This window comes from Nerophis lumbriciformis, linkage group LG33 (genome assembly GCF_033978685.3).
Source record: "Nerophis lumbriciformis linkage group LG33, RoL_Nlum_v2.1, whole genome shotgun sequence".
Classification (NCBI taxonomy): Eukaryota; Metazoa; Chordata; class Actinopteri; order Syngnathiformes; family Syngnathidae; genus Nerophis; species Nerophis lumbriciformis.
In genome coordinates this window covers 24,842,973-24,867,810 of record NC_084580.2, presented here as the reverse complement: position 1 = coordinate 24,867,810, position 24,838 = coordinate 24,842,973, and the positions used below count along the sequence as shown (strand labels likewise).

General features: G+C 25.2%; 1 protein-coding gene across 1 annotated transcript in view; it reads right to left on the bottom strand.

Moving 5' to 3' along the window:
* LOC133575658 (choline transporter-like protein 5-A) overlaps positions 1-24,838 on the bottom strand; it is a 61,710-nt gene that overhangs the window by 10,805 nt on the left and 26,067 nt on the right. Inside the window, exons 14-17 of the mRNA XM_061928363.1 lie at positions 16,731-16,972; positions 12,007-12,101; positions 11,057-11,160; positions 8,371-8,447 (exon numbers count right to left, since the gene is read on the bottom strand). Coding sequence (XP_061784347.1) covers positions 8,371-8,447; positions 11,057-11,160; positions 12,007-12,101; positions 16,731-16,972 — 518 coding nt within the window. The remainder of the gene's footprint in view (positions 1-8,370; positions 8,448-11,056; positions 11,161-12,006; positions 12,102-16,730; positions 16,973-24,838) is intronic.

Genomic DNA, 24,838 nt, shown 5'->3' with positions numbered 1-24,838 from the left:
TAATTACAACATTTTTATCTAATCACATATACTTTTTATCTCATTATCTTTGACATTTTATCTCATAATTTCGAATTTTTATCTCATCATTGTATCTTATAATTGGGACATGCTATCTCATATCCAGTTTTTATCTCATTATTTTGACATTTTATTTCAAAACGTCACATTTTTATCTCATAATCACAACATTTTATCTCATCATGTCTACTTTTTATCTCATTATGTTTGACATTTCATCTCATAATTTCACCTTTTTATCTCATCATTTGTATCTCATAATTACAACATTTTATCTCATATCTACTTTTTATCTCATTATTTTGACATTTTATCTCATAATTTCTCATTTTTATCTCATAATTACGACATTTTATCTCATCACATCTACTTTTTATCTCATGATCTTTGTGACATTTTATCTCATATTTTCCCATTTTTATCTCATAATTACGACATTTTTATCTAATCACATCTACTTTTTATCTCATTATCTTTGACATTTTATCTCATCATTTCGAATTTTTATCTCATCATTTTATCTTTTATTTCAACTTTTTATCTCATCATTGTATCTTATAATTGGGACATGTTATCTTATATCCAGTTTTTATCTCATTATTTTGACATTTTATTTCAAAATGTCACATTTTTATCTCATAATCACAACATTTTATCTCACCATGTCTACTTTTTATCTCATTATGTTTGACGTTTCATCTCATAATTTCACTTTTTTATCCCATCATTTGTACCTCATAATTACAACATTTTATCTCATATCTACTTTTTATCTCATTATTTTGACATTTTATCTCATAATCTCCCATTTTTATCTCATAATTACGACATTTTTATCTAATCACATATACTTTTTATCTCATTATCTTTGACATTTTATCTCATAATTTCGAATTTTTATCTCATCATTTTATCTTATAAATTCAACTTTTTATCTCATCATTGTATCTTATAATTGGGACATGTTATCTCATATCCAGTTTTTATCTCATTATTTTTGACATTTTATTTCAAAATGTCACATTTTTATCTCATAATCACAACATTTTATCTCATCATGTCTACTTTTTATCTCATTATGTTTGACATTTCATCTCATAATTTCACCTTTTTATCTCATCATTTGTATCTCATAATTACAACATTTTATCTCATACCTACTTTTTATCTCATTATTTTGACATTTTATCTCATAATTTCTCATTTTTATCTCATAATTACGACATTTTATCTCATCACATCTACTTTTTATCTCATTATCTTTGTGACATTTTATCTCATAATTTCCCATTTTTATCTCATAATTACGACATTTTTATCTAATCACATATACTTTTTATCTCATTATCTTTGACATTTTATCTCATAATTTCGAATTTTTATCTCATCATTTTATCTTATAATTTCAACTTTTTATCTCATCATTGTATCTTATAATTGGGACATGTTATCTCATATCCAGTTTTTATCTCATTATTTTAACATTTTATTTCAAAACGTCACATTTTTATCTCATAATCACAACATTTTATCTCATCATGTCTACTTTTTATCTCATTATGTTTGACATTTCATCTCATAATTTCACTTTTTTATCTCATCATTTGTATCTCATAATTACAACATTTTATCTCATATCTACTTTTTATCTCATTATTTTGACATTTTATCTCATAATTTCCCATTTTTATCTCATAATTACGACATTTTTATCTAATCACATATACGTTTTATCTCATTATCTTTGACATTTTGTCTCATAATTTCAACTTTTTATCTCATCATTGTATCTTATAATTGGGACATGTTATCTCATATCCAGTTTTTATCTCATTATTTTGACATTTTATTTCAAAATGTCACATTTTTATCTCATAATCACAACATTTTATTTCATCATGTCTACTTTTTATCTCATTATGTTTGACATTTCATCTCATAATTTCACCTTTTTATCTCATCATTTGTATCTCATAATTACAACATTTTATCTCATATCTACTTTTTAATCTCATTATTTTGACATTTTATCTCATAATTTCTCATTTTTATCTCATAATATAAATACATACATACATACATATATACATATATATATATATATATATATATATATATATATATATATATATATATATACACACAGTATATATATGTATATATATATATATATACAAACAGTATATATATATATATATATATATATATATATATATATATATATATATATACACACACAAATATACATGTATACATATAAATGCATACATATATACATATATATATATACAGTATATATATATATACACACAAATATACATGTATATATGAACAAATATATATGTATACATATAAATACATACATACATATATACAAAAATATACATATATATATATATATATATATCATTTTTATCTCATCATTTTATCTCATAATTTCCCATTTTGATCTCATCATTTTATCTCATAATTTCAACTTTTTATCTAATATCTACTTTTTGTCTCATTATTTTGACATTTTATCTCATAATTTCCCATTTTTATCTCATAATTACGACATTTTTATCTAATCACATATACTTTTTATCTCATTATCTTTGACATTTTATCTCTTTATTTCGAATTTTTATCTCATCATTTTATCTTATAATTGGGACATGTTATCTCATATCCAGTTTTTATCTCATTATTTTTGACATTTTATTTCAAAATGTCACATTTTTATCTCATAATCACAACATTTTATCTCATCAGGTCTACTTTTTATCTCATTATGTTTGACATTTCATCTCATAATTTCACCTTTTTATCTCATCATTTGTATCTCATAATTACAACATTTTATCTCATACCTACTTTTTATCTCATTATTTTGACATTTTATCTCATAATTTCCCATTTTTATCTCATAATTACGACATTTTTATCTGATCACATATACTTTTTATCTCATTATCTTTGACATTTTATCTCATAATTTCGAATTTTTATCTCATCATTTTATCTTATAATTGGGACATGTTATCTCATATCCAGTTTTTAATCTCATTATTTTGACATTTTATTTCAAAATGTCACATTTTTATCTCATAATCACAACATTTTATCTCATCATGTCTACTTTTTATCTCATTATGTTTGACATTTCATCTCATAATTTCACCTTTTTATCTCATCATTTGTATCTCATAATTACAACATTTTATCTCATATCTACTTTTTAATCTCATTATTTTGACATTTTATCTCATAATTTCCCATTTTTATCTCATAATTACGACATTTTTTATCTAATCACATCTACTTTTTATCTCATTATCTTTGACATTTTATCTCATCATTTTATCTTATAATTTCAACTTTTTATCTCATCATTGTATCTTATAATTGGGACATGTTATCTCATATCCAGTTTTTATCTCATTATTTTGACATTTTATTTCAAAATGTCACATTTTTATCTCATAATCACAACATTTTATCTCATCATGTCTACTTTTTATCTCATTATGTTTGACATTTCATCTCATAATTTCACCTTTTTATCTCATCATTTGTATCTCATAATTACAACATTTTATCTCATACCTACTTTTTATCTCATTATTTTGACATTTTATCTCATTTCTCATTTTTATCTCATAATTACGACATTTTATCTCATCACATCTACTTTTTATCTGATTATCTTTGTGACATTTTATCTCATAATTTCAACTTTTTATCTAATATCTACTTTTTATCTCATTATTTTGACATTTTATCTAATAATTTCCCATTTTTATCTCATAATTACGACATTTTTTATCTAATCACATCTACTTTCTATCTCATTATCTTTGACATTTTATCTCATCATTTCGAATTTTTATCTCATCATTTTATCTTATAATTGGGACATGTTATCTCATATCCAGTTTTTATCTCATTATTTTTGACATTTTATTTCAAAATGTCACATTTTTATCTCATAATCACAACATTTTATCTCATCATGTCTACTTTTTATCTCATTATGTTTGACATTTCATCTCATAATTTCACTTTTTTATCTCATCATTTGTATCTCATAATTACAACATTTTATCTCATATCTACTTTTTATCTCATTATTTTGACATTTTATCTCATAATTTCTAATTTTTATCTCATAATTATGACATTTTATCTCATCACATCTACTTTTTATCTCATTATTTTTGTGACATTTTATCTCATAATTTCAACTTTGTATCTAATATCTACTTTTTATCTCATTATTTTGACATTTTATCTCATAATCTCCCATTTTTATCTCATAATTACGACATTTTTAACTAATCACATATACTTTTTATCTCATTATCTTTGACATTTTATCTCATAATTTCGAATTTTTATCTCATCATTTTATCTTATAATTTCAAATTTTTATCTCATCATTGTATCTTATAATTGGGACATGTTATCTCATATCCAGTTTTCATCTCATTATTTTTGACATTTTATCTCATAATTTCCCATTTTTATCTCATAATTACGACATTTTCATCTAATCACATATACTTTTTATCTCATTATCTTTGACATTTTGTCTCATAATTTCGAATTTTTATCTCATCATTTTATCTTATAAGTGGGACATGTTATCGCATATCCAGTTTTTATCGCATTATTTTGACATTTTATTTCAAAATGTCACATTTTTATCTCATAATCACAACATTTTATCTCATCATGTCTACTTTTTATCTCATTATGTTTGACATTTCATCTCATAATTTCACTTTTTTATCTCATCATTTGTATCTCATAATTACAACATTTTATCTCATATCTACTTTTTATCTCAATATTTTGACATTTTATCTCAGAATTTCCCATTTTTATCTCATAATTACGACATTTTTATCTAATCACATCTACTTTTTATCTCATTATTTTTGTGACATTTTATCTCATAATTTCAACTTTTTATCTAATACCTACTTTTTATCTCATTATTTTTGACATTTTATCTCATATTTTCCCATTTTTATCTCATAATTATGACATTTTTATCTAATCACATCTAATTTTTATCTCATTATCTTTGACATTTTATCTCATCATTTCGAATTTTTATCTCATCATTTTATCTTATAATTTCAACTTTTTATCTCATCATTGTATCTTATAATTGGGACATGTTATCTCATATCCAGTTTTTATCTCATTATTTTTGACATTTTATTTCAAAATGTCACATTTTTATCTCATAATCACAACATTTTATCTCATCATGTCTACTTTTTATCTCATTATGTTTGACATTTCATCTCATAATTTCACCTTTTTATCTCATCATTTGTATCTCATAATTACAACATTGTATCTAATATCTACTTTTTATCTCATTATTTTGACATTTTATCTCATAATTTCCCATTTTTATCTCATAATTACGACATTTTTATCTAATCACATCTACTTTTTATCTCATTATCTTTGACATTTTATCTCATAATTTCGAATTTTTATCTCATCATTTTATCTTATAATTTCAACTTTTTATCTCATCATTGTATCTTATAATTGGGACATGTTATCTCATATCCAGTTTTTATCTCATTATTCTGACATTTTATTTCAAAACGTCACATTTTTATCTCATAATCACAACATTTTATCTCATCATGTCTACTTTTTATCTCATTATGTTTGACATTTCATCTCATAATTTCACCTTTTTATCTCATCATTTGTATCTCATAATTACAACATTTTATCTCATATCTACTTTTTATCTCATTATTTTGACATTTTATCTCATTTCTCATTTTTATCTCATAATTACGACATTTTATCTCATCACATCTACTTTTTATCTGATTATCTTTGTGACATTTTATCTCATAATTTCAACTTTTTATCTAATATCTACTTTTTATCTCATTATTTTGACATTTTATCTCATAATTTCCCATTTTTATCTCATAATTACGACATTTTTTTATCTAATCACATCTACTTTTTATCTCATTATCTTTGACATTTTATCTCATAATTTCGAATTTTTATCTCATCATTGTATCTTATAATTGGGACATGCTATCTCATATCCAGTTTTTATCTCATTATTTTGACATTTTATTTCAAAACGTCACATTTTTATCTCATAATCACAACATTTTATCTCATCATGTCTACTTTTTATCTCATTATGTTTGACGTTTCATCTCATAATTTCACCTTTTTATCTCATCATTTGTATCTCATAATTACAACATTTTATCTCATATCTACTTTTTATCTCATTATTTTGACATTTTATCTCATAATTTCTCATTTTTATCTCATAATTATGACATTTTATCTCATCACATCTACTTTTTATCTCATTATCTTTGTGACATTTTATCTCATAATTTCCCATTTTCATCTCATAATTACGACATTTTTATCTAATCACATCTACTTTTTATCTCATTATCTTTGACATTTTATCTCATAATTTCGAATTTTTATCTCATCATTTTATCTTATAATTTCAACTTTTTATCTCATCATTGTATCTTATAATTGGGACATGTTATCTCATATCCAGTTTTTATCTCATTATTTTTGACATTTTATTTCAAAACGTCACATTTTTATCTCATAATCACAACATTTTATCTCATCATGTCTACTTTTTATCTCATTATGTTTGACATTTCATCTCATAATTTCACCTTTTTATCTCATCATTTGTATCTCATAATTACAACATTTTATCTCATATCTACTTTTTATCTCATTATTTTGACATTTTATCTCATAATTTCTCATTTTTATCTCATAATTACGACATTTTATCTCATCACATCTACTTTTTATCTCATTATCTTTGTGACATTTTATCTCATATTTTCCCATTTTTATCTCATAATTACGACATTTTTATCTAATCACATCTACTTTTTATCTCATTATCTTTGACATTCTATCTCATCATTTCGAATTTTTATCTCATCATTTTATCTTATAATTTCAACTTTTTATCTCATCATTGTATCTTATAATTGGGACATGTTATCTCATATCCAGTTTTTATCTCATTATTTTTGACATTTTATTTCAAAACGTCACATTTTTATCTCATAATCACAACATTTTATCTCATCATGTCTACTTTTTATCTCATTATGTTTGACATTTCATCTCATAATTTCACCTTTTTATCTCATCATTTGTATCTCATAATTACAACATTTTATCTCATATCTACTTTTTATCTCATTATTTTGACATTTTATCTCATAATTTCTCATTTTTATCTCATAATTACGACATTTTATCTCATCACATCTACTTTTTATCTCATTATCTTTGTGACATTTTATCTCATAATTTCCCATTTTTATCTCATAACTACGAAATTTTTATCTAATCACATCTACTTTTTATCTCATTATCTTTGACATTTTATCTCATCATTTCGAATTTTTATCTCATCATTTTATCTTATGATTTCAACTTTTTATCTCATCATTGTATCTTATAATTGGGACATGTTATCGCATATCCAGTTTTTATCTCATTATTCTGACATTTTATTTCAAAATGTCACATTTTTATCTCATAATCACAACTTTTTATCTCATCATGTCTACTTTTTATCTCATTATGTTTGACATTTCATCTCATAATTTCACTTTTTTATCTCATCATTTGTATCTCATAATTACAACATTTTATCTCATATCTACTTTTTATCTCATTATTTTGACACTTTATCTCATAATTTCCCATTTTTATCTCATAATTACGACATTTTTTATCTAATCACATATACTTTTTATCTCATTATCTTTGACATTTTATCTCATAATTTCGAATTTTTATCTCATCATTTTATCTTATAATTTCAACTTTCTATCTCATCATTTGTATCTCATAATTATGAAATTTTATCTCATAATATCTACTTTTATCTCATTATTTTGACATTTTATCTTATAATTTCCCATTTTTAATCTCATAATTTCGACATTTTATATCATAATCTCAATTTTTTTATCTCATAGATTCAAGTTATTATCATGTAATTGTGACTTTTTTTTGGTTATCTCATAACCACAACTTTTAATCTCATTATTTTGTTGTTGGTGGGAAGAAAGGTGAAGTATGGAAGCAAGGTTGGTTGCATGAACAAAGACAGGAAGTGATCAGTGGGCGGGACACGCTAACAGCCAATCAGGTGACAGTATCAACTATCAGGTTTGGTTGTACATGATGCAAGGCAAGAGCGCTAATACCGCACCACCTTAGCTCACCCTTTAGAGCACAGCTGTAGCTTCCTGCAGCAAATAGTTGTGAAGGTGAAGAAGAAGAGAAGTCAACAAGTACCTGACCAGGTTCCTCATGAGGAGGAAGAAGGCTTCTCTGGCCGAGGTGCACAAACTCTTGCCATAGATCGCCATCTGCTGGACCACACATGGTATGACACATGTCTGATATAATAACTACATCATTAATAACTCACCATCATGTATTAGACCGCCATCTGCTGGACCACACATGTCTGATATAATAACTACATCATTAATAACTCACCATCATGTATTAGATCGCCATCTGCTGGACCACACATGTCTGATATAATAACTACATCATTAATAACTCACCATCATGTATTAGATCGCCATCTGCTGGACCACACATAGTATGACACGTGTCTGCTATAATACATGACTTACCATCATGTGATAATAATTAATAACTCACCATCATGTAAAAATACATCATTAATAACTCACCATGGTGTAATAATACATCAATAATAACTCGCCATGATGTAATAATAAATCAATAACTCACCATGATGTAATAATAATACTTAATAATAACTCACCATGATGTAATAATACATTAATAATAACTCACCATGATGTAATAATAATACATAATATTAACTCACTATGATGTAATAATAATACTTAATAATAACTCACAATGATGTAATAATACATCAATAATAACTCACCATGATGTAATAATAATACATAATAATAACTCAGCATGATGTAATAATAATACATTAATAATAACTCACAATGATGTAATAATAATACATAATAATAACAACTCAGCATGATGTAATAATAATACATTAATAATAACTCACAATGATGTAATAATAATACATTAATAATAACTCACCATAATGTAATAATAATACATAATAATAACTCACCATGAAGTAATAATAATACATTAATAATAACTCACCATGATGTAATAATAATACACAATAATAACTCATCATGATGTAATAATAATACATAATTAATAACTCACCATGATTTAATAATAATACATAATTAATAACTCACCATGATTTAATAATAATACATAATAATAACTCACCATGATGTAATAATAATACTCAATTATAACTCACCATGATGTAATAACAAATAACTCACCATGATGTAATAATACATTATTAATAACTCACCATGATGTAATAATAATACATAATAATAACTCGCCATGATGTAATAATAATAACTCACCATGATGTAATAATAATACATAATAAAAACTCACCATGATGTAATAATAATAACTCACCATGATGTAATAATAATACATAATAAAAACTCACCATGATGTAATAATAATAACTCACCATGATGTAATAATAATAACTCACCATGATGTATTGATAACTCAGCATGATGTAATAATAACTCAGCATGATGTAATAATAACTCAGCATGATGTAAGAATAATAACTCAGCATGATGTAAGAATAACTCACCATGATGTAATAATAATAACTCACCATGATGTAATAATAATAATTACTCAGCATGATGTAATAATAATAACTCACCATGATGTAATAATAATAACTCAGCATGATGTAATAATAATAACTCACCATTATGTAATAATAACTCAGCATGATGTAATAATAATTACTCAGCATGATGTAATAATAATAACTCACCATGATGTAATAATAACTCAGCATGATGTAATAATAATGACTCAGCATGATGTAATAATAATAACTCAGCATGATGTAATAATAATAACTCACCATGATGTAATAATAACTCAGCATGATGTAATAATAATGACTCAGCATGATGTAATAATAATAACTCACCATGATGTAATAATAATAACTCACCATTATGTAATAATAACTCAGCATGATGTAATAATAATTACTCAGCATGATGTAATAATAATAACTCACCATGGTGTAATAATAACTCAGCATGATGTAATAATAATGACTCAGCATGATGTAATAATAATAACTCAGCATGATGTAATAATAATAACTCAGCATGATGTAATAATAATGACTCAGCATGATGTAATAATAATAACTCAGCATGATGTAATAATAATAACTCACCATGATGTAATAATAACTCAGCATGATGTAATAATAATGACTCAGCATGATGTAATAATAATAACTCAGCATGATGTAATAATAATAACTCACCATGATGTAATAATAACTCAGCATGATGTAATAATAATGACTCAGCATGATGTAATAATAATAACTCAGCATGATGTAATAATAATAACTCACCATGATGTAATAATAACTCAGCATGATGTAATAATAATGACTCAGCATGATGTAATAATAATAACTCAGCATGATGTAATAATAATAACTCACCATTATGTAATAATAACTCAGCATGATGTAATAATAATGACTCAGCATGATGTAATAATAACTCACCATGATGTAATAATAATAATAACTCAGCATGATGTAAGAATAACTCACCATGATGTAATAATAATAATTACTCACCATGATGTAATAATAATAACTCAGCATGATGTAATAATAATTACTCAGCATGATGTAATAATAATAACTCACCATGATGTAATAATAACTCAGCATGATGTAATAATAATAACTCAGCATGATGTAATAATAATAACTCAGCATGATGTAATAATAATGACTCAGCATGATGTAATAATAACTCACCATGATGTAATAATAATAATAACTCATCATGATGTAATAATAACAACTCACCATGATGTAAGCATTAGAGTTCATGTAAGAAAGGAATGAGTCCAAACAGCAGAAGCAACATTGAAGGCAGCAACAGAAGAACCTGGACATGCTGCTCTTTAAACCTGGAAACATCAATTACACCCAGCAACATTATTAACATATATTACACCTATCAACATTATTAACATACATGACATTTATTAATATTATAAACATAAATTAAATGTTTTAATATTATAAACATACATGACCTTTTATTAATATTATTTACATACATGACATGTATTAATATTAACACAAATGACATTTATTAATAATATAAACATACATGACATTTATTCATATTATAAACATAAATGACATTTATTTATATTATAAACATAAATTACATTTATCATTATAAACATAAATTATTTTTTAATAATATACACATAAATTACATGTATTACTCATATACACATAAATTACATATATTAATATTATAAACATCCATTATATTTACTAATATCTGCAGATAATTCTATTTTGTGATTGATGCTGTATTACTGCCTTTCACAAGGTTTGACCAAAACATTCCTGTTTTTTTGCTAATATCACAATCAGATGGTTTCTCTCCAAATAGGTGTATTTTGTGATTGATGCTGTATTACTGCCTTTCTCGAAGTTGCTAACGGCGCAATCAGATAGTCTCTCTCTGCAGCTGATGTTAGTTAAGTCCTCAAATAAATACTTCAAACCCCTTAGGTTTCCCATGACATTTATTTATTGGATAGGAACAATTCCAAAACATCTTCCGGCAATTTGCAGTTTTTAATCTTTTCCTTTCAAACATGATTCATGATTTATGTTTTGTGCTTTACTGCAAAAAAAAACAAAAAAAAAACGAAGCAAACTGTGTCCCTAAAAGCGAGGTGGCTGAAGATGGTGTATTTGACTTGTTTGTGTCTGAAAGTGAGTGACTTGCGCACCTTTCATTTTGCGCTCTAGGTATTCCAGAAGGATCCGGAAAAAGGTGAGGACGGAGAGGACGAGAGCCCCGAAGGCCAACGATCCCGTGTGGTACCTGAGAGGAAAAGTAGGACACGTTGAACATTTTGCACCAGAGGCTGAAACACGAAGGAAACATCGACTTCTTGCACAGATTTGTATTAGTCAGATGTTCCAAGAGGTCCATTTCTTCCATACAGCCAAAAATATGAGGCCAAAACACATTTTATAGAGACCAATATGAGTTTTGTACACAGAAAACGGTGTGACATGCGTCCAAATGCGGAATGGAATCAAGGGGCCAAAGAAAGTTGCGAGTGGCAGCACTTTTTACATATGTGTGGGCTAAATGAAGCATTTGAAAGCATAAAAATGGCTCAATGAACTGACAGTACGACATCTAATGTATTGCACGGCTGATCGTCATAGAAACAAGCTGCAGTATTTTGCATTGATACTGATATCGGTCTGATACCAGCAAAACAAAAACAAGTATGTGACGATATCAGCTCGCATGTATAATGTCCGATACGCGCAGCCAGGAAACGTCTAAATGTCCTCCAATAAGCACACACTTTCTGCTATTTGAGTCAATGTAGGCTACTAGCAGCTACACAACAGCTCAGCACACAATAGCACACAAGCTAGACACAGGTAATAATCATTGGACAATAAAACAATATGAACACGGTTATATTACAAAGTCTCCAAGGCATATTAGAAAGTGTACAGGAACAAACGTGTCCGCATCATTCAACGTACTGCATCGTGAGGTTAAATTGATATCATTAAAAAGACAATTACCACTCCACCTCAACTTAAGGACAGCATAAGTCCATTCCAGAGTGTTAATAATAAATATATTTGTGTTTTTCATAGCAACCATTGTTCTCTTTTTCTAACCATAAAATGAATATTTCTTTTAAACCTAAAGTAAAATCTTTATTTACCGGAAAATCATGTTGTTTTTTTTAACTGATTTTTTTTTTTACTGTAAAATCAAAACATTTTTTAAGGATGAAATCAAATTTTTTTTTTTTAAATGTAAAATGTAATCTTTTTTTAATAATCAAATAATATCTCCTTTTTTTTTTACCGTAAAATCTAATATTTTAAATTTTTTTACTGTAAACTCAAAACATGTTTTTTTTACCATAAAATCTTTTTAACCGTAAAATATAATCTTTTTTTTCTGTAAAATCAAAACCTTTTTTTTTTTTTACCATAATATCACTTTATTTTACCATAAAATATGTTTGTTTTTTACTGTAAAATCAAATTTATTTTTTTTACCGTAAAATCAAATTATTTTTTTGCCGTCAATTCAAATATTTGTATTTTTTTACTGTAAAATAAAACAGTTTTTTTTTTTACCATACAATAAAATCTTTTTTTTACCGCAAAATCTAATCTTTATTTTACTGTAAAATCAGAACCTTTTTGTAGTATATATATATATATATATATATATATATATATATATATATATATATATATATATATATACACACTTTTTTACAATAAAAAATTATTTTTTTTTACTGTAAAATCAAAACTTTTTTTTTACCATACAATCAAATTATTTTTTTTACTGTAAAATCGGAACCTTTTTTTAGTATAATTTATATATCTATTTTTTTACAGAAAAAAATTGAAAAAATTGTTGTTGTTTTTTACTGAAAAATCAAAACCTTTTTTTTTTTTTACCATATCACTTTTCTTTTTTTTTACCATGAAATAAAATATGTTTTTTACCTGTAAAATCAAAACCTTTTTTTACCATAAAATTAAAATCAAATCTTCTTTTTTTTTACCGTAAAGTCCAATCTTTTTTTAACCGTCAAATCAAATATTTTTAGTTTTTTACTGTAAAATCAAAACTTTTTTTTTACCATACAATCATTCTTCTTTTTTTTTTACCGTAAAGTCTAATCTTTATTTTACTGTAAAATCAGAACCTTTTTTTATTTTTATTTTTTACTGTAAAATATAATTATTTTTTTTACTGTAAAATCAAAACATTTTTTTTACCATAAAATCAAATTTTTTTAACCGTCAAATCATATCTTCTTTTTTTTACCGTAAAATCAAATATTTGTATTGTTTTACTGTAAAATCAAAAAACATTTTTATCATAGGATCAAATATTTTTTTTACCGTAAAATAGAATCTTTATTTTATTGTATAATCAGAACCTTTTTTTTAGTTGTTTTTTTGTTTTTGTTTTACCGTAAATTAAAATATATTTTTTTACTGTAAAATCAGAACCTTTTTTTAGTATAATTTATATATCTATTTTTTTACAGTAAAATGTTTTATTTTTTTTTTACTGAAAAATCAAAACCTTTTTTTTTAACCATAAAATCAAATCTTTTTTTTTTTTTACCATAAAATCTAATCTTTGTTTAACCGTCAAAGTAAATATATTTTTTTTAACTGTAATATCAAAAAAAAATTGTTTCCATACAATCAAATATATTTTTTTACCGTAAAATCTAATCTTTATTTTACTGTATAATCAGAACCTTTTTTAGTATAGTATACATGTATATCATTTTTTTTGTTACCGTAAAAAAAAAAATCTTTTTTTTTCACCATAAAATCGAATATTTTTTTAAATAGTCAAATCATATCTCTTGAATTTTTTTTTTACCGGAAAATCTAATATTTTTTATTTTTTTTTACTGTAAAATCAAAACCTTTTTTTTTTTTACCATATCACTTTTCTTTTTTTTTTTACCAAAAAATAAAATATGTTTTTTACCTGTAAAATCAAAACCTTTTTTTACCATAAAATTAAAATCAAATCTTTTTTTTTTTTTACCGTAAAGTCCAATCTTTTTTTAACCGTCAAATCAAATATTTTTAGTTTTTTACTGTAAAATCAAAACTTTTTTTTTACCATACAATCATTCTTCTTTTTTTTTACCGTAAAGTCTAATCTTTATTTTACTGTAAAATCAGAACCTTTTTAATTTTTATTTTTTACTGTAAATTTTTTTTTTTTTTTACTGTGAAATCAAAACTTTTTTTTTACCATAAAATCAAATTTTTTTAACCGTCAAATCATATCTTCTTTTTTTTACCGTAAAATCAAATATTTGTATTGTTTTATTGTAAAATCAAAAAAAAAATTTATCATAGGATCAAATATTTTTTTTACCGTAAAATAGAATCTTTATTTTATTGTATAATCAGAACCTTTTTTTAGTTGTTTTTTTGTTTTTGTTTTACCGTAAAATAAAATATATTTTTTTACTGTAAAATCAGAACCTTTTTTTAGTATAATTTATATATCTATTTTTTTACAGTAAAATTATTATTTTTTTTTTTACTGAAAAATCAAAACCTTTTTTTTTATCCATAAAATCAAATCTTTTTTTTTTTTACCATAAAATCTAATCTTTGTTTAACCGTCAAAGTAAATATATATTTTTTAACTGTAATATCAAAAAAAATTGTTTCCATAAAATCAAATATATTTTTTTACCGTAAAATCTAATCTTTATTTTACTGTAAAATCAGAACCTTTTTTAGTATAGTATATATATGTATATCATTTTTTTTGTTACCTTAAAAAAAAAAAAAAAAAAAAATTTTTTACCATAAAATCGAATATTTTTTTAAATATTAAAATCATATCTCTTGAATTTTTTGTTTACCGGAAAATCTAATATTTTTATTTTTTTTACTGTAAAATCAAAACCTTTTTTTTTTTTTTTTTACCATATCACTTTTCTTTTTTTTTTTACCTTAAAATAAAATATGTTTTTTACCTGTAAAATCAAAACCTTTTTTTTACCATAAAATTAAAATCAAATCTTTTTTTTTTTTTTACCGTAAAGTCCAATCTTTTTTTAACCGTCAAATCAAATATTTTTAGTTTTTTACTGTAAAATCAAAACTTTTTTTTACCATACAATCATTCTTCTTTTTTTTTTTACCGTAAAGTCTAATCTTTATTTTACTGTAAAATCAGAACCTTTTTTTATTTTTATTTTTTACTGTAAAATATAATTATTTTTTTTACTGTGAAATCAAAACATTTTTTTTTACCATAAAATCAAATTTTTTTAACCGTCAAATCATATCTTCTTTTTTTTACCGTAAAATCAAATATTTGTATTGTTTTACTGTAAAATCCAAAAAAAAAATTATCATAGGATCAAATATTTTTTTTACCGTAAAATAGAATCTTTATTTTATTGTATAATCAGAACCTTTTTTTTAGTTGTTTTTTTGTTTTTGTTTTACCGTAAAATAAAATATATTTTTTTACTGTAAAATCAAAACTATTTTTTTTATTTTTTACCATAAAATCTAATCTTTTTTTAACCGTCAAATCATATCTTTTTTTTTTTTTTTTTACTGTAAAATCGAAACATTTTTCAAAACCACTATATGTTGGATAAAAAACAATAAAAAACAAGTTTAAAAAAAAGATAGGGCTGGGCAGTAAAACGATATCAATATATATCGCAATAGACACATCATCGATATCAAAAACAAATGTGTTCGATAAATCTTGGTGGTAAGCAAGGTTGGTTGCATGAACAAAGGCGATACAGGAAGTGATCAGTGGGAGTGACATGCTATCAGCCAATCAGGTGACAGTATCAACCATCAAGTCTACTTGTGCCATCTTGTCCTATTTAGATATCATTGTATCGCCCAGCCTTAATGGCGGTCAGTGATATTTACCCACCTGAGCGCCATGCCGAAGGCGGACAAGAGGGGGCGGGGCGTCCTCCTGGTCCAGTAGTACCTGGAGAAGGTTCCGGCCAGGGTGCATTGCTGCAGGGCCAGGCTGAAGTTGGCCAACCACAGGAAGACCAGCAGGTTGCTCAGCTGCAGCAGGACCAGGTAGCGCTGGTAGACGCTCTCCCCGTATAGACACTGCCAGCCCAGACACCACGGCTGCTTGGGGGCGGGGCTTCTGTTCAACATCTACAATTCATAACAATATTCATTTTAATTTTTTTTTTTTTTTGAGCAAAGACAGTTTAAAAAAAAAAAATCCCACTAAGACTCCCAGGGACCCAAAAGGGTCCCACTCATAAAAGTGTTATAAATAAGTCATACATTTTTTTTGTACTTACAACGCTTACATCTCTCGATTAACTTCTGATCTGTTCATCCATTTAAGATTTTAATATTTTGTTCATGTTTTTTGTTTGTTTAATGCCCGTTTTGTCAAAGAAAACTTTGTTTTTTTACGGCAAACACACAAAATATGCAATATTTCCCCCCCAAAAATGTTTGATGGGAATAATTGAAACCTTACATATGTCAATAGTTCATAACAATATTCATTTCAATTAATTATTTTGTTTTAGCAAAGACAGTTTAATAAACATCTCACTAAGACTCCCAGGGACCCAAAAGGGTCCCACTCATAAAAGTGTTAAAAATATGTCCTTTTTTTTTTTGTTTGTTTTACTTTCAACTCTTAAATGTCTAAATTAAATTCAGATCCACCCATCATTTTAAAATGTTATTAATATATTTTTTTTTGGTTTGTTTGTTTTATGCCCTTTTTGTCAAAGAAAACTTAGTTTTTTATGAAAAACACACAAAATATGCAATATTTTACCCCAAAAAACATTTCAATTCTATTTTTTCAATTTGATTTTCTCTCCAAATCAACTTTAGATGAAAACATCAATTGTAAGTTTTTTTTGTTTTGTTTTTTTGTCTGTTTTATGCCCTTTTTGTCAAAGAAAACTTTGTTTTTTATGGCAAACACACAAAATATGCAATATTTTGCCCCAAAAATATTCCAATTCTATTTTTCAATTTTATTTTCTCTCTAGATCAACTTTAGATTTTAAGTTTTTGTTTGTTTATTTTTATGTATTTTTTATTTTTATTTGTCTGTTTCATGCCCTTTTTATCAAATAAAACTTAGTTTGTTTTATGGCAAACACACAAAATATGCAATATTTCCCCTGAAAAATATTTTATGTGCAGTAATTGAAACCTTAAATATGTCAATAATTCATAACAATATGCATTTTAATTCATCATTTTGTTTTAGCAAAGACAGTTAAAAAAAAAACCCCACTAAGACTCCCAGGGACCCAAAAGGGTCCCACTCATAAAAGTGTTAAAAATATGTCCTTTTTTTTGTTTGTTTTACTTTCAACACTTAAATGTCTGAATTAAATTCAGATCCACCCATCGTTTTAAAATTGTATTAATATTAATTTTGGGGTTTGTTTGTTTTATGCCCTTTTTGTCAAAGAAAACTTAGTTTTTTTATGAAAAACACACAAAATATGCAATGTTTTACCCAAAAAAACATTTTAATTCTATTTTTTTAATTTGATTTTCTCTCCAGATCAACTTTAGATGAAAACATCAATTGTAAGTTTTTTTTGTTTTGTTTTTTTGTCTGTTTTATGCCCTTTTTGTCAAAGAAAACTTTGTTTTCTTATGGCAAACACACAAAATATGCAATACTTCCCCCCAAAATATTTGATGGGAATAATTGAAACCTTACATATGTCAATAGTTCATAACAATAATCATTTCAATTCATTATTTTGTTTTAGCAAAGACAGTTTAATAAACATCTCACTAAGACTACCAGGGACCCAAAAGGGTCCCACTTATAAAAGTGTAAAAATAAGTCATACTTGTTTTTTTGTACTTTCAACACTTAAATCTCTAGATTAACTTCTGATTTGTTCATCGATTTAAGATTTTAATAATTGTTTCATGTTTTATGTTTGTTTTATGCCCGTTTTGTCAAAGAAAACTTAGTTTTTTTACGGCAAACACACAAAATATGCAATATTTCCCCCCCAAAATGTTTGATGGGAATAATTGAAACCTTACATATGTCAATAGTTCATAACAATATTAATTTCAATTCATTATTTTGTTTTAGCAAAGACAGTTTAATAAACATCTCACTAAGACTCCCAGGGACCCAAAAGGGTCCCACTTATAAAAGTGTAAAAATAAGTCATACTTGTTTTTTTGTACTTTCAACACTTAAATCTCTAGATTAACTTCTGATTTGTTGATCGATTTAAGATTTTAATAATTGTTTCATGTTTTTTGTTTGTTTTATGCCCGTTTTGTCAAAGAAAACTTAGTTTTTTTTACGGCAAACACACAAAATATGCAATATTTCCCCCCAAAATATTTGATGGGAATAATTGAAACCTTACATATGTCAATAATTCATAACAATATGCATTTTAATTCATTATTTTGTTTTAGCAAAGACAGTTTAAAAAAAAAATCCCACTAAGACTCCCAGGGACCCAAAAGGGTCCCACTCATAAAAGTGTTAAAAATATGTCCTTTTTTTTTGTTTGTTTTACTTTCAACACTTAAATGTCAAAATTAAATTCAATTGTATTAATATTTATTTTGGGGTTTGTTTGTTTTATGCCCTTTTTGTCAAAGAAAACTTAGTTTTTTTATGGAAAAACACACAAAATATGCAAAATTTTACCCAAAAAACATTTCAATTCTATTTTTTCAATTTTATTTTCTCTCCAGATCAACTTTAGATGAAAACATCAATTGTAAGTTTTTTTTGTTTTGTTTTTTTGTCTGTTTAATGCCCTTTTTGTCAAAGAAAACTTAGTTTTCCTATGGCAAACACAGAAAATATGCAATACTTCCCCCCAAAATATTTGATGGGAATAATTGAAACCTTACATATGTCAATAATTCATAACAATATGCATTTTAATTCATTATTTTGTTTTAGCAAAGACAGTTAAAAAAAAAAAACCACTAAGACTCCCAGGGACCCAAAAGGGTCCCACTCATAAAAGTGTTAAAAATATGTCCTTTTTTGTGTTTGTTTTACTTTCAACACTTAAATGTCTGAATTAAATTCAGATCCACCCATCGTTTTTAAATTGTATTAATATTAATTTTGGGGTTTGTTTGTTTTATGCCCTTTTTGTCAAAGAAAACTTAGTTTTTTAATGAAAAACACACAAAATGTGCAATATTTTACCCAAAAAAACATTTCAATTCGATTTTTTCAATTCGATTTTCTCTCCAGATCAACTTTAGATGAAAACATCAATTGTAAGTTTTTTTTGTTTTGTTTTTTTGTCTGTTTTATGCCCTTTTTGTCAAAGAAAACTTTGTTTTCTTATGGCAAACACACAAAATATGCAATACTTCCCCCCAAAATATTTGATGGGAATAATTGAAACCTTACATATGTCAATAATTCATAACAATATGCATTTTAATTCATTATTTTGTTTTAGCAAAGACAGTTTAAAAACAAAATCCCACTAAGACTCCCAGGGACCCAAAAGGGTCCCACTCATAAAAGTGTTAAAAATATGTCCTTTTTTTAAAAAAATTTTTACTTTCAACACTTAAATGTCTAAATTAAATTAAATTGTATTAATATTAATTTTGGGGTTTGTTTGTTTTATGCCCTTTTTGTCAAAGAAAACTTAGTTTTTTTATGAAAAACACACAAAATATGCAAAATTTTACCCAAAAAAACTTTTCAATTCTATTTTTTCAATTTGATTTTCTCTCCAGATCAACTTTAGATGAAAACATCAATTGTAAGTTTTTTTTGTTTTGTTTTTTTTGTCTGTTTTATGCCCTTTTTGTCAAAGAAAACTTTGTTTTTTATGGCAAACACACAAAATATGCAATATTTTGCCCCAAAAATATTCCAATTCTATTTTTCAATTTTATTTTCTCTCTAGATCAACTTTAGATTTTAAGTTTTTGTTTGTTTATTTTTATGTATTTTTTATTTTTATTTGTCCGTTTTATGCCCTTTTTATCAAATAAAACTTAGTTTGTTTTATGGCAAACACACAAAATATGCAATATTTCCCCTGAAAAATATTTTATGTGCAGTAATTGAAACCTTAAATATGTCAATAATTCATAACAATATGCATTTTAATTCATCATTTTGTTTTAGCAAAGACAGTTAAAAAAAAAATCCCACTAAGACTCCCAGGGACCCAAAAGGGTCCCACTCATAAAAGTGTTAAAAATATGTCCTTTTTTTTGTTTGTTTTACTTTCAACACTTAAATGTCTGAATTAAATTCAGATCCACCCATCGTTTTAAAATTGTATTAATATTAATTTTGGGGTTTGTTTGTTTTATGCCCTTTTTGTCAAAGAAAACTTAGTTTTTTTATGAAAAACACACAAAATATGCAAAATTTTACCCAAAGAAACATTTCAATTCTATTTTTTCAATTTGATTTTCTCTCCAGATCAACTTTAGATGAAAACATCAATTGTAAGTTTTTTTTGTTCTGTTTTTTTGTCTGTTTTATGCCCTTTTTGTCAAAGAAAACTTTGTTTTTTATGGCAAACACACAAAATATGCAATATTTTGCCCAAAAAATATTCCAATTCTATTTTTCAATTTTATTTTCTTTCTAGATCAACTTTAGATTTTAAGTTTTTGTTTGTTTACTTTTATGTATTTTTTATTTTTATTTGTCCGTTTTATGCCCTTTTTATCAAATAAAACTTAGTTTGTTTTTTGGCAAACACACAAAATATGCAATATTTCCCCTGAAAAATATTTTATGTGCAGTAATTGAAACCTTAAATATGTCAATAATTCATAACAATATGCATTTTAATTCATCATTTTGTTTTAGCAAAGACAGTTAAAAAAAAAACCCCACTAAGACTCCCAGGGACCCAAAAGGGTCCCACTCATAAAAGTGTTAAAAATATGTCCTTTTTTTTGTTTGTTTTACTTTCAACACTTAAATGTCTGAATTAAATTCAGATCCACCCATCGTTTTAAAATTGTATTAATATTAATTTTGGGGTTTGTTTGTTTTATGCCCTTTTTGTCAAAGAAAACTTAGTTTTTTAATGAAAAACACACAAAATGTGCAATATTTTACCCAAAAAAACATTTCAATTCGATTTTTTCAATTCGATTTTCTCTCCAGATCAACTTTAGATGAAAACATCAATTGTAAGTTTTATTTGTTTTGTTTTTTTGTCTGTTTAATGCCCTTTTTGTCAAAGAAAACTTTGTTTTTTATGGCAAACACACAAAATATGCAATACTTCCCCCAAAAATATTTGATGGGAATAATTGAAACCTTACATATGTCAATAATTCATAACAATATGCATTTTGATTCATTATTTTGTTTTAGCAAAGACAGTTTAAAAACAAAATCCCACTAAGACTCCCAGGGACCCAAAAGGGTCCCACTCATAAAAGTGTTAAAAATATGTCCTTTTTTTTTGTTTGTTTTACTTTCAACACTTAAATGTCTAAATTAAATTCAGATCCACCCATCGTTTTAAAATTGTATTAATATTAATTTTGGGGTTTGTTTGTTTTATGCCCTTTTTGTCAAAGAAAACTTATTTTTTTATGAAAAACACACAAAATATGCAATATTTTAGCCCAAAAAACATTTCAATTCTATTTTTTCAATTATATTTTCTCTCCAGATCAACTTTAGATGAAAACATCAATTGTACGTTTTTTTTGTTTTGTTTTTTTGTCTGTTTTATGCCCTTTTGGTCAAAGAAAACTTAGTTTTTTATGGCAAACACACAAAATATGCAATACTTCCCCCCCAAAATATTTGATGGGAATAATTGAAACCTTACATATGTCAATAATTCATAACAATATGCATTTTAATTCATTATTTTGTTTTAGCAAAGACAGTTTAAAAAAAAAATCCCACTAAGACTCCCAGGGACCCAAAAGGGTCCCACTCATAAAAGTGTTAAAAATATGTCCTTTTTTTTGTTTGTTTTACTTTCAACACTTAAATGTCTAAATTCAATTCAATTGTATTAATATTAATTTTGGGGTTTGTTTGTTTTATGCCCTTTTTGTCAAAGAAAACTTGGTTTTTTAATGAAAAACACACAAAATATGCAATATTTTACCCAAAAAAACATTTCAATTCTATTTTTTCAATTTGATTTTCTCTCCAGATCAACTTTAGATGAAAACATCGATTGTAAGTTTTTTTTGTTTTATTTTTTTGTCTGTTTTATGCCCTTTTTGTCAAAGAAAACTTAGTTTTTTATGGCAAACACACAAAATATGCAATATTTTGCCCCAAAAATATTCCAATTCTATTTTCAATTTTATTTTCTCTCCAGATCAACTTTATATTTATCCGTCCATTGTAAGTTTTTTTTTTGTTTATTTGTATGTATTTTTTTATATATTTTTTTGTCCGTTTTTTGCCCTTTTTGTCAAAGAAAACTTAGTTTGTTTTATGGCAAACACACAAAATATGCTATATTTTCCCTGAAAAATATTTTATGTGCAGTAATTGAAACCTTAAATATGTCGATAATTCATAACAATATTTATTTTAATTCATAAAATTTTTTTGAGCATGGTCAGTTTAAAAAAAAAATCCCACTAACATTCCCAGGGACCCAAAAGGGTCCCACTCATAAAAGTGTTAAAAATATGTCTTTTTTTTTTTGTTTTACTTTCAACACTTAAATGTCTAAATTAAATTCCGATCCACCCATCATTTTAAAATGTTATTAATATATATTTTTTTGGTTTGTTTGTTGTATGCCCTTTTTGTCAAAGAAAACTTGTTTTTTTTATGGCAAACACACAAAATATGCAATATTTTACCCCAAAAATATTCCAATTCTATTTTTCAATTTTATTTTCTCTCTAGATCAACTTTAGATTTATCCGTCCATTGTAAGTTTTTTTTTGTCTATATTTATGTATTTTTTATTTTTATTTGTCCGTTTTATGCCCTTTTTGGCAAAGAAAACTTAGTTTGTTTTATGGCAAACACGCGAAATATGCAATATTTCCCCTGAAAAATATTTTATGTGCAGTAATTGAAACCTTAAATATGTCGATAATTCATAACAATATTTATTTTAATTCATAATTTTTTTTGAGCAAAGTCAGTTTAAAAAAAAAATCCTACTAACATTCCCAGGGACCCAAAACGGTCCCACTCATAAAAGTGTTAAAAATATGTCTTTTTTTTTTTTTTTACTTTCAACACTTAAATGTCTAAATTAAATTCAGATCCCCCCATCATTTTAAAATGTTATTAATATATATTTTTTTGGTTTGTTTGTTTTATGCCCTTTTTGTCAAAGAAAACTTTGTTTTTTATGGCAAACACACAAAATATGCAATAATTTACCCCAAAAATATTCCAATTCTATTTTTCAATTTTATTTTCTCTCCAGATCAACTTTATATTTATCCGTCCATTGTAAGTTTTTTTTTTGTTTATTTGTATGTATTTTTTTTATTTTTTTTGTCCGTTTTATGCCCTTTTTGTCAAAGAAAACTTAGTTTGTTTTATGGCAAACACACAAAATATGCAATATTTCCCCTGAAAAATATTTTATGTGCAGTAATTGAAACCTTAAATATGTCGATAATTCATAACAATATTTATTTTAATTAATAATTTTTCTTGAGCAAAGACAGTTTTAAAAAAAACCCACTGACATTCCCAGGGACCCAAAAGGGTCCCACTCATAAAAGTGTTAAAAATATGTCTTTTTTTTTTTTTTTACTTTCAACACTTAAATGTCTAAATTAAATTCAGATCCACCCATCATTTTAAAATGTTATTAATATATATTTTTTTGGTTTGTTTGTTTTATGCCCTTTTTGTCAAAGAAAACTTTGTTTTTTATGGCAAACACACAAAATATGCAATATTTTACCCCAAAAATATTCCAATTCTATTTTTCAATTTTATTTTCTCTCCAGATCAACTTTATATTTATCCGTCCATTGTAAGTTTTTTTTTTGTTTATTTGTGTGTATTTTTTTAAATTCTTTTGTCTGTTTTAT